Consider the following 12,935-nt stretch of genomic DNA (forward strand, 5'->3'; position numbering starts at 1 on the left):
GATGTTATGCTAGGCCAACGGGGAAAGTGGATGAAATGTTATAGGCTAAGAGGGCAAGTGGATGAGATGTTATGCTAGGTTAAGGGGGCAAGAGGAGGAGATGTTATGCTAGGCTAAGAGGGCAAGTGGATGAGACGTTTTGGGTCGATCTCCACTCTAACCAACGATATGTATGCCGGTGTTTTGCTTAACCAAGTAAAATACGGTAATTTCAGACATATTTTGGTTTTATTCTTCGCTAGTGTGTTGGGGGAAATAATCAATATGGACAAGAGGTTAGTGACTCCATTACCTTGATTTCTTCTTAATTCTTGTTTTTGTATTTATTTGTATTTCAGAAAATATGATTCATAGGCAACAACAATGACGTCCAGATTTGGTAAAACCTACAGTCGGAAGGGAGGGGAGGGCACGTCCAAGTTTGATGAGGTACTGTCCAACAAGAGAGCCACCCTCAGCACCAAATGGGGCGAGACCACCTACAAAGCCAAAGTGAGCTCCAAGCGCGTCGCCCCTGCCAGCAGTGCTGCAAAAAATGACGCTGTTCAGGGCGGCCACAAGCGGTCCCGCATGACAGAAGACAGCTCAGAGGATCCGTATGGCTTCGACAGCGACGATGAGTCCAAACCGGTGTCATCCCGGTCAGGGAGCAAGCCATCCCCGGCCAAGCCCGTCTCCGCTGAGCCTCCCCAGGCAGAGAGGCCTGGCTTTTCCCTGGATACCTCCAGCAAGTCCTCCACCGCCCTCCAAGGCTGGTCCCTGTCCTCTACGCTCAGTAGGGGGACCTCAGCAGCATTGAGCAGTGACCGGAGCCAGCCCAGGGTCTTGGAGAACACTGCAGTCTTCTTCAATACCACCACCACCGCCTCCACTACAGGTAATATGATGTGTAAATGTACTGGTACTGTTCATATTTTGGTAAATCTCTCTCTCTGACTTCATTCAGGTAGAAATCTTGTTCACGGATGAGGTAATGCTTTTTATCAAGGAACGTTTAGTCGCGTTATGTCATTACATTGTAATCAACTTCCAGTGTCGGGATATGATTGATTGATATGAGAGTTTTGAGGCCAATCTAATCCCAATTGAGGGAGTTATTGACAAAACCAGCTACTATTCACACCATATATTACAATTTAGTTCAAAATAAGGTAATAAAAAAAAAGCTAAATAAATAATAGCTGCTTTCACATATGGAAGAACAACCCGCCATTCTCCCGACAGGCCGTATATGTGAATGACATATCCTGACGTTGGACCTCCTGAAAAAAGACTACCCTGGAGGTAGTATTTTAGCCGGCGGAAATGTTAATTACCTTATATGTGAATGAGCAGTAGAATGTCATTTCAGGCATTTCAGACCAGTTGAGTGGGCGTGTTGATGACGCTTCGATCTACGTTTGCATGTCATTGAGTGGCACCCGCACCCTAAACGATAATCAGCCTGTTGCCTTTTGTTTGCTGAGATGGTTTAAAAAATATTTAAATGTGGCACTGCTCATCAGAGTCATTCGTGGTGAACACTAAATGATAGGTGTTATCGTTAACAAAGTACACATCATACAATAAATGACAATGCATGAGTTCACAGCTGCAAGCGTATATAGAAAATGTTTTAGTAGTAGACCGTAGTCGAGGAGCACAGGAAGATGTTCCCTCGAGGGCCGATCTCTCGGGGTAACACCCTTCACTTTGACCAGCAGTTGGTATGCTTATAGGTTTGAATATTGTCGGATTGAGGCGGCCACCGATTCTTGACATGCTGGGTACTTTACTCTTAGTTTCACTAACTTTACAGAACACGTTTGCACAGACACAACCGGACTCGTTCATTACTTCACTAAACTGACACACGCTAGCGCTCTCTCTCCTCGCTCGTCCACTCACTCTCGCTGAGTTTCTTACACACGCACAAACTGCCATTCTCGCGCACACACATACGATACTCTTGTAACAATTATTATTAACAGTTAGCTGAACATTATACAGCCCCGTCCTTCCACTCCCTGTTTTCTCAGTTAAACATAGAAATCAACTACATTTGTCCCAGCGTCCCCGCGACGCCTTTCTTGTTCGTCGTTTCTTCTATCCGTTTCTAACTCATGCTCCAATGTTTCATCGATCGATGGAGATGTTGTGTATGTAACGGAATATATGATGCATCGCTGCAGCAACATTTAAGATGATCGCGATGAGTTCTGCCCGTTCTACCTCTGTGCTGTCTGCGGTCAAACCAAAACATACAGAGACCTGACCAACGTCATATCCCGTCACTTGCAAGCCCTAAACCAGCCAGAGATTGTACTGATGACTGAGCGACAGCGATGTGAGCATATTGGGCATCAAGTGTGAATGACCCTCACGGTCGAACTTCCTGATCTACAAATGCGGAGATAAGGTGTGTGTGTGTGTGTGTGTGTGTGTGTGTGTGTGTGTGTGTGTGTGTGTGTGTGTGTGTGTGTGTGTGTGTGTGTGTGTGTGTGTGTGTGTGTGTGTGTGTGTGTGTGTGTGTGTGTGTGTCAAGGGCTATAGGGGCTCTCTCACTTGTTATTTAAGGAGGTAAAAGGGAACGTAAATTATGTATAAAGCCCAACATACACCACCAGCGATCGGCGTGCGTCATAACAGCCGTCCCTATTATTTTCTAATAATAATATATTTATTTTAAAGGCGCCTTTCACAGCTCTCAAGGACGACGTACAGAACATATATACAATGGGACTTTTGCCCAAAAATAATATTTGAAGTTTGTTTGTTTATTAATATTAATATTCTAATATATTCAAATATATTATAAAACGGGTGGTTTAAATCAAGCGATCTGATTGGTTCCTAACTGTTTAATGGGCATATACATGACTGCTATGACGTCCAATCAGTTTGGAGAGTTCCGTATCACGCTGCGCCTAACTTTAACTGTTTATTTATTTATGAAAATAATAGCATAGTTCACTGAAGCCTAAAAATATGTTGATTGATGGAGAGGGTGGAAATGTTGTAAAGCATTAGGCACACGGTGAGTGAACTCGATAGTAGGCTAAATTGCCGGCGAAGGGTTTGAATTATCTTTTCATCTTTAAGGGGGTCTCTCTATCCCATAAAAACAGTTGGCGCACCGTGCACATAGCCTTACCATGCGCAAAAGCGCCGGTATTCGTAACCTCTTCTTTAAGTTCTACCTTAACATTTCACATGTTTCCCGAAACGTTCTTTGCTACGAATCTCTTTCGTACGTCGTTAGTTGGTAAGGTTGGTCTGAAGCGCTCGTAGAACCATCTTAGCTCTACCATAGTGATGTTTCAGCTCTTGCAGTCTCCGCCACTGTACAGTAACCTTTAGAAATCCCTGTTGCGCAAAGGTTTGAATATTAATGGCTGCCTAATATTCGTTTGAATATTATAATTTTTTTAAATATTCAAATTATATTCGAATAACGAAGTTCGGAGTCAAAGCCCTAATATACATTCATCAAACAGTTAAAATAAGGTGGACAATGGGTGATTGTGATGTGGGAAGGGAAGATCGGGGGGGTACACAGATATGAAAAGGTGAGTTTTGATTTGAACTGTGATATGGAGTCTGTGTTGCGGATGTCAGGGGGTTATTTTCTATGTACAACCCCCATACTGTCGAATTGCACAGCCTCTCCACCCCTGAAAAAGCGTTTTTTCGCTGAAGGTGACAAGTTTGCATGCCTTGGTCTTCCCTTTGACGCTGCAGCGCGACGCTTCCTATTAGTGCTAGGTGCTAGTCAGAGGCGCGCTGCAGTGCTGCGGCACCGGTATGTTTAACGCACTTACTTTTTTTTATTTAGAGTCCCGTTGTTGGTGCACTAAGACGCCGCGATGCCTTCCTCCTAAAAGTTGAAAATATCTAAACTAGAAAAAAGAGAATCATTAATAAAAGTATTTTATGATTTACATTTTTATTTTTTATATTATTTTATTTTAGTTTTATAGGGGCTCTAAATGTTGGTTTAGATATATTGAAATGATGTGTACTTTACTTGAACACAGATCATTTCCTTTTTTTTACTACTAACCAAACCAAAAGCTAATTTTGTGATGAATAAGTATCACAAATTACCATTAAAAGGGTTGCATCATCTGTTGGGCGGTTTGGTTCCATTAACCCCACGAATTTCAGAGGAGGCAGGATTTCTCTCAAAGCCCTTTCTAAAGCGGTCTTTCTCTGAAAATATTTTTTCCTTGTTTTGGGTTGACCAAAAGCTAAGATGGTGCAGAATAAAGAGAACTTGCTTGTGTGCTTCAGGATCAAAGCATCTTATTTATAGAGCTTTTAAAAGCCTCACAACAGGGTATTATGTTGAAAAGAAAAACATGCATTCAGCGTGTGATGTGCACTCATCATCCAATCTTTTCCAAATATGGCCACACACACACACACACACACACACACACACACACACACACACACACACACACACACACACACACACACACACACACACACACACACACACACACACACACACACACACACACACACACACGAGGGTTACATACAATTGTACTCTGTTTTGTAGGACTGCACTGTATTGTAGGACTAATGCAATGCACTTTCAAAACTCTTCACTGGAAAAGTGTTATTTGCCGTTGATACAGATGTCCGGCACTGGTCACTAGGGGTGTGAATCGGAGCCTTCATGTCCATTCGATACGATATTGATTTCTTCAGCCAACGATTCAATTATTTTCGATACTTGAGAATTCCCCACGATTCGATTCTCAATATTAAAATTAAAAAATATTTGATAGATCTATCAAATAAATCAACAAAAAAATTAATCATTGATCTTTTATTGAGAATACAGAAACTGTATTCTATACAAACTTAAGTGCTTACTGTGCAGGTCTAGTATGGAAATTAGCCTATTCACTGTAAAAGAATAACAATTTTTTTTTTTTTTTTTAAAGATGGCCACAAAGCCATCTTATGGGCCTGATTATGTTTGTAATTGTTCTTATTGCAATAAAACGTATGTGCATCATTGACTTGTGATCAATGACCTAGTATGATCATGAAATAATGATTGCTGTAGACTATTAAGCCTACTACTACATCAAGCAGCCTTGAACGTAATACTTTGCTCTCTGTCTCTTTGTTGTTGGCCTGCAGGCAACCAGTCCAAGCACGGCTCCTCTCCTGCCTCGTCTGAGAAGCAGCACAGCTACTCTTGGTACCGGAATGCCTCGGAGAGCGACAAGAAGCCCATGGCGTTGACCACCACTCTGAAGACAGAGTCCAAGGGGGACTCCTCTTCCTACGATGCTTGGGACGCCATCATGGGCCTCCCCACTCCTTCGCTAAGCCAAGCCCCCCGAAACCCCCCTTCAAGGCAGTGGGCCGCCAGTGTTAGCACCACTAGTGGATACGTACTGGGCCGCAGCGGGGCAGCGGGCCTGGGCATGGCAGAGGGGCGGACCAGGGAGGAGGAGAAGGTCCCGTCTCCCCCGCGACCCCAGAGCCCCGGTGAGAGTGAGGATTTCGGGAGCGATTGGGACATCCCGGTCGAGCCATCGTTGGACCAATCACAGACCTCCTCTTCCTCGCTTCTCCGAAGCACCAATTGTCGGACGTACAGGAGACCCAACAAGCAGGGTGCCGGGAAGTCATCAGACTCCGGTGGTGTGCCTGGTGCAGGCCCCCCCAAGAACCCGTCCGACACCAGTAATAAGCCGAGCAGCAGTGGGAGGGGCCGGTCCAGGGACTTCACCGTGCTCCACCCTTCCTGCCTGTCGGTGTGCAACGTCACCATTCAGGAGCGAGGGGTGGAGGACTTTACCAGTGGCGGGCCGCCCTCTAGTGGTGGTGGTGTAGTTGGTGGTGGTGGTGGTGGTGGTGGTGGTGGTAGTAGCAGTGTAAGCGGTCTTTGCCTCGCTACCACAGGGAGTGCTGTCGATCTCTCTGAGGCAGGATGGCAGCGGAAGAAGAGTGAAGCGGAGGTGACCAAACCCAGGTACAGCAAACACGAGCATGTTACACAAGCACATAGCGGGATCTTTGTTTTTGGTTTCAACGGTTGATTTATTCCAAGTTTAATCGTAAATAACCATAGCTAAGCACTGTAAAAGGTCAAAATCATGACTATGGGAAGACCTTATACGCCACTGTCTCATCTGGGATCCAGCAGTCATGCTATGTAATAGCAGAACGTCTTGGAGCAGACGGCACTCAGCCTGGGCCAGAAGGACAATCAATGAAAGGGGCAGCGTTACATCTTGTTGGTGATTTAGTCTAAATGATGTCAAATAAACTCAATCGTGAGAAGCAAGAAGGAGCTTGTGTATTTTTACAGTGTGGATATGGTGTCGGACAGGATGTTTGAGCTTGTCTTCCCAACGGCTCTTTGATAAGTTTACTAGTGTTGGCCCAGATTCCAGTTCTTGGGCCATAACAACATGATGGTTGGAAGGGATGTGCCCGTTCACCCAGATTTGATTTAGTCTGGTATCAGACTTTAAATCACCATATCACATCTCTCCAAACCTATCCATCTGCAAACTCTTTGGTCACATATTATGGTGACCAAACAGTTTTTCAATTATGCAAAGAACACATTCTAACTCTGACTTTAACCTCAGCAAAAAGAAGCAAATATACTTTTTCTGCTTTCTGTACTCACGACTGAATATATCATTTGAAATTAAAGATTGATGTTTCAGTCCTCGTCTAACCTCAATTTAGACCAGGTCCTTGTTCACTTTCTGGAGGAAAGGAGGAACATGCTGTTGGGCTCCCAACTTTACCGTTGTCATCTGGTGATCTCCGTGAGGAGGGTCTTCTTCTGGTGATCTCCTTGAGGAGGGTCTTCTTCTTGGACTATTTCTTGATTTAATTTGTGCACGACAACGCTCTGCTGCCATTGTTTCTTTCAAGGCAGCTGTCGCCTTTATACTTATTTTGAAGTGTCCCACCAGATTCCTGGCAGCCCAAATGGTGCAACGTAATGGGTCCTGTTTCAGAGTGGTATTTATTCCGAGCTGTAGCATGTGTCCTCCACACTAGCCTCCTTGAACGTTGCCCTCCTTCTCCGGGCCTTTCTCAGCGTCTCGGTGCACACCTTCATGTTGTGTGTTCTTCATGGTCGTGAACAAGGGCTACTCACCTGTCACTAGAATGGCGGAAGCGTGTGCTGCTTCTCCAGGCTCTGATGCGATGTGGTTACCAATATGGCTCGGCTCCATTCATCTGGTTTATAATACCAAGGCACAGAGGTCCCAATCCTGAGGTATATAGTGATAAGTGATGGGTGACCGCCATGCTCACCGAGATCCAAAGCTCCGCTGTGAAACTCTGAGGTGAGTTTTCAGCAAGTTATAATCAGTTCTCTCAGATTGCTGTACTTCAGAGAGGGGGCGTGATATACTGGAGGTTTTTGGGGCCGTCCATCTTTTTCAGATATGTTCTGAAACCGTGGAGTACTTTGAGTCTACTATGGATTGTTGTGTTACAGGGTTTCCAACCGAACATGACAGCTTAGGCGGCCGCTTAAGCAACACAGGCCTGCCGCCTTAACTGCGTCTTTTTTTAAATTGTAAATCTCAAATAACCATTTATTGTAAATATTATACAAAAGTATAAAATATTCTAAACTTCATTCACTCTCTGTGTATAGATCAAGACAGACTTGCGACCTGACAGCTTGCATGAACGGAGGATAGCCTGTAGCGATGCTAGATGTCAGTTCTGCCATAAGCAGTGACTGTGATCACTGCTTATGGTGCGGCACAAATCAAATTCCCAAAATGGAAAACTGAATACGTACCCAACGTGGTAATATCTGAATAGTCTGGTAGTCCCTATGGTCTCCCGACCATAGTGGCGAGCAAACTCTTTACAAAAAATATGGAAGGTGTTAACCGGATCTTCTTAATCCCTAGTTGGAGGGAAGCAGAAGCCATCTTTTTTTGACACTTTATTCCTCCTCAGGGTGAGGCCTGCCCAGAGCAAAGTGAAGAAGGACGCCAAGAAGGACCTCTTTGGGTTTGACGATCCCGACGCCCAGCAGGGAGCCGACTACAGCGACCAACCGGCAGGCAGCTCCAATTATAAGATCAAATACTTTGGCTTCGACGACATGAGCAACAGCGACAGTGAGCATGATGAGGACCCTGGCGAGCACGCCATACTCTCCAAGAAGAGGAAGAAGGCCAAGAGTGTCATGGAGGTGGACAGGGCGGAGTCCCCGGTCTCCATGGAAACACCCGTGGACAGCCCGCCCGACCCCTTTGACAGATGGAGGGCCCTCGAGGAACTGGAGGATAAGGAGAAGAAAACCACAGAGACCCGCCGGGCAGACAGAAGTATGGGATCAGGTTAGTACCAACACACTCGTACAGTACTGAGGGGCCAGGAGGCTGAGCTGGTGTTGGCTCTGTTGATGCAGAGTAGGCTTCAGAGGTATGTGATGGTGTTTCACAGTGGATGTTGGCCAGTCCATTCAGCATGTGCCACATACAAACACACTTTGAGCTTCACAGACTTCCATGAGCACTGGCATCATAAGTTTAAAAAACCGACATTCCATTCCAAAATAGTGTAATGCCATGTACTCACTATTACCAGTATACACAAATATCTATTTACACCACCTTTCCCCTGTCTACACCACAGCACAATCACACACCAGTACACACAGACACGCACATTGACACAAGTTCCCGCACAGGCACGCTAATCCAGTGTGTAGCGGGTAAACATTGTCCATGTTGAGGAAGGGAGCTGCTTCCTTCACTCCTTTTTTATAAACGTACTGTTAAGCCCCATTTAAGATGCCCAGTCAGCCGCTGGGGGAAATGTAAAGCTTATTATTGATGTTTAAAAGGCTGAAGCCAGTCTGTTGCCAAGGGGATCACAATGAAGTTGGTAAAGCGTCTGTTCCCAATAAACTCAGGCATACTTTATTACTAAACTTAAGCTTTAGGCAAATTGAATACCAACAAACTAACCAAATTCATTAAATTTTTTGAATGGAAAAGAAACTTAACCATTACTCTCAGACCAAAAATTCTCGCCTCTGGGATTTATAAAGCACATGTTATCTTATGTCTCTATATATTCAAACAATTAAATCTAGTCAATATTAATTATGTATGGTATTGGATAAAGGGCTCATGTCATGCCACCAGGTGTGGGTGTGATTAGCTGGTATGACGTTTGGCACAGGGAAGGAATGATTTGCATAGTGACATCACAAGTGGGCGTCTACCCAGATATATGAAGGACTGATGAGCAACGTTTGCTACAGTCCACTGGGTAGGCTGGTAGACTGATCTATAGGGCTGCACGATGTATCGAAAATTCATTGTCATCTCACTATCAACGCTTGTGATAGACATACCGCAAAGACTACTTAAAGGGATGGTTCACAGATTCAGAACCAGCGTTCTATCATTATAAAATCGCTATTATAATATTTAAAAAAAGCGTGTTTCTTCCCTCAGTCTAACCCAGTCCTCCAGTCGCCCAGCTGTCCTGATTACATTGCTCCTGAGATGACGTCAAATGACGCGTTTGACGTCATCTCATGGGGAAATTTGCTTGCCTGCTATAAGGGCCGAGGACTACAAACCACTAATTCCGCAAATTTGTAAGCCCACCAATAAGGAATGAGGGGGGCGGGAGCTCGCGTACGAGATGTAAACACAGTGTCTGCCATGTTTCTTCACCGCTTGGCTAGAGAACTAGACAGACACAAACCTCCGACCATGGCAGAAGCAAATTTGCAATGGGAAACAGCCAAAGTGGATTTTGATAATATATTGTTGGATTCGGACATTCGAACATCATCTGTGCCAAGTTTCGAGATGATTGGACAAAATTTGTGATAGCTGAAACATTTTTAAGGTTTTTGACATATACCAAGATGGCGGAAAATCCATCATGGTGCAAAATGACGTCATAGGGTGTGTTGAACTTGGCTTAGCCCAAGGATTCCAATGATACCTTGTTTGTGAATATTGGATGAATGGGTCAAAAGTTATAAACATGAATGCATGTCCAACTCTGACCTGTTGGTGGCGCTAGAGCTCATGGGCTAGCGACCTCAAATTTGCTGTGAGGGCTTATGGGACTGTCAGCGTTTCAACTGACAGCGTTTCGCCGTGTGTGTCACTCCTTTCCCGGGGCTAGAGTTAGGCTGCACGTGGTTGTGTGTGTCCGGCGTGGCTGGAGTCCACGGACCGGCTCCGGAGGATCAGCGTTTCGCTGTATTGTTTTAGTGTCGTTCCTTTCCTAGGGCTCGAGTTTCGCCTCCATCAATGTTACCGTATGACAACAATAGATGCGCAGTCATTGGACTTTTTATTTTATTTTATTTCCCATCATAACCTTTCCCGGGAATCAGGAAATAGTCTTGATCAGATTCAGATTTCCCGGGAATCGAGTCTCCCGTGATTAAAACCTAATGACGACCCGCCCATGGTGGAGAGGTTCTTTTCTACGACCCGCCCACATTGAAGAGGTACTTTTTTAGATGGAAACGTGCCTGGAACCGAGGAGAGTTGAGTCGAACTGATACTGTCGGTGGAAAAGTGACATAAGAGAGGAGAGGGACAAACTAATAGGACTGTATATAGTTATGAGAATAAGTCAGCAACTACTATTGTCTAGTTATTTTCTCCGTTCAATAGTCTTTTATACTCCTATCGGCTTGTCCCGTGCTCGTGCACAAGCCCACACACACACACACAAGTAGACAAGTGTTTTCATTTTTGGTATATTCCTCCTGGGGGACTTCTTATTTATTTTGTTAGATGCTGCATCTGACATCAGAATGCATTATTTAGCAGTTTGAACAATTTAATTGCCATGTTTGCACAATTTAATTGCACAAAAAGTGCCAATGTTAAAGAAATGTTTAGTAAATATTTATGGTAACAAGAAATGTTTTGATATCCTTATTGTGTGAAAAGTTATATTGATCAAGTAATGTGAAATAATCGGTAACTGAAAAAAATGATCATTCGATTAATTTTTATTAATTAATTGTAATTAAAATTAAGATTAATCAACAGATTAGTCGACTAATCGAAAAAATAATCGCTACATTAATCGGTTGAAAAATAATAGTTTGGGACAGCTCTGGGACAGAGAGTGAAGGTGTTGGGTTACTTTAAGCCTTTAGCTTAAAGGTTTTAGCACCAAATACAATTATCTCAGTTTTGTCCTCATTTAGTTGATGGAAATTTCGGCACATCCAGACTTTGACTTGCTCAATGCACTGACTTGCTCAATGCACTGACTTGCTCAGTGCATTGAGCAAGTCCAATGACTTGCTCAGTGCATTGAGCAAGTCCAATGACTTGCTCAATGTGCATTTGCATGTCATCAGCATAGCAATGATATTATTTTGCATGATTTGCCCTAGTGGGAGCATGTAGATGTTGAATAGAGGGTCCTAAGATCGAACCTTGTGGGACTCCACATGTCACGTTTGTTGATTCTGAAACAAAGTCGCCAATGGAAACAAAGTAGTTCCTATTTTGTTGGTAGGACCTAAACCAATTTAAGACTGTGCCTGAAAGCCCCACCCAGTTTTCTAATCTGTCCTAAAGTATTGTATGGTCGGTGTCGAATGCAGCGCTGAGGTCTAGTAGTAGATTTTGCCAAGTCTGTGTTAAGACGGATGTCGTTTACAACTTTAATAAGGGCGGTCTCGGTGCTGTGAAGGGGTTGAAATCCGGATTGGAAGGTGTCATAGCAACCAGTTGATGCCAGGAAGTCACTAAATTGCTGGGCGACAACTTTCTCAATGATCTTACTTATGAAGGGTAGATTTGATATTGGTCTGTAGTTGTTAATAATAGAGGCATCTAGGCTCCACTTTTTAAAAAGGGGTTTAATAACTGGAGTTTTTAAGGCTTTTGGGAAATTGCCTGATTGGAGAGAGTTGTTAACTATTTGCAATATGTCTATTGCTAGGCAGTCAAAAACATCCTTAAAGAGGTTAGTAGGTAAAGTATCAAGGCAACAGGTGCATGGCTTTAATTGTGTCACAGTTTCCACAAGAGTTTGAGTCTATGACATTAAAGCATGTCATTGCCACGTTACTTTTGCCTGAACAGGGTGGTAGTCCAACATTTTTGTTTAAAGTGGAGACATTGATGGCGCGTCTGATGCCTTAAATTTTATCAGAATAAAATGCTGCAAACTCATTGCATTTCTGCGTGGAATGAAGGTCAAGTGGAATTTGTGTTGGGGGCTTGGTCAGTCTGTCAACAGTTTCAAATAGGGTTTTGGCATTATTAGGTGCCAAGCACAAAGTGCGAGGCAACCTATTGAAATTGAAATTGAAATTGTTATTTTTATTATTATTATTTATATTCTGACGCGTTTGACTTACACAGCCTACACCGATCACATGCTTTTTATGAAACTTACTAGACCTGTAGAGGTTGACCCAAAATTAGCAGACAACAAATATTACACTGATTGGCCCAAAGGTGGAGCTATACCAACTGTCCAAAAATGCTAACTTTGCACAAGCATATCTCGTAACCGGTTTGACACCGGTTTTACACTCATGAAACATTGCTCACACATACATATCCACATGCTGAACAAATATGCCTCAAGAACCTATGACTTCCAGTTCCCAGATTTTCCGCCATTTTGAATTTAGTTAAAAACAGTAAATTGACTAACGATCCCAGGTTTTTGGACTTTGACAAAAATCCTTTAGCCCATATCATCTATGGACCATTATCTTCAATCTGACCTAAAGATTAGTCTTTAGGTCAGATAAGTACATTAGAATATATATATATATATATATATATATATATATACATACATACATACCGTTTTTTGACAGTATTTGACAGTAGATTTTGTCTGTATGTCGGGAACAAAAGATATATTAAAGAAAACACAGAAATGGTCCGACAGTGAAGGATCAGTCACCGAGAGAT

At 43.4% G+C, this 12,935-nt stretch overlaps 1 protein-coding gene across 1 annotated transcript in view; it reads left to right on the forward strand.

The window, feature by feature from the left end:
- Positions 1 to 341: 341 nt before the first annotated feature.
- Positions 342 to 12,935, forward strand: part of LOC311367068 (wings apart-like protein homolog) — a 37,600-nt gene continuing 25,006 nt past the window's right edge. The window contains exons 1-3 of the mRNA XM_084485889.1: positions 342 to 877; positions 5,140 to 5,980; positions 7,954 to 8,339. Coding sequence (XP_084342015.1) covers positions 364 to 877; positions 5,140 to 5,980; positions 7,954 to 8,339 — 1,741 coding nt within the window. The 5' untranslated portion in view covers positions 342 to 363. The remainder of the gene's footprint in view (positions 878 to 5,139; positions 5,981 to 7,953; positions 8,340 to 12,935) is intronic.

Source organism: Micromesistius poutassou (assembly GCF_964030765.1).
Source record: "Micromesistius poutassou genome assembly, chromosome: 21".
NCBI lineage: Eukaryota > Metazoa > Chordata > Actinopteri > Gadiformes > Gadidae > Micromesistius > Micromesistius poutassou.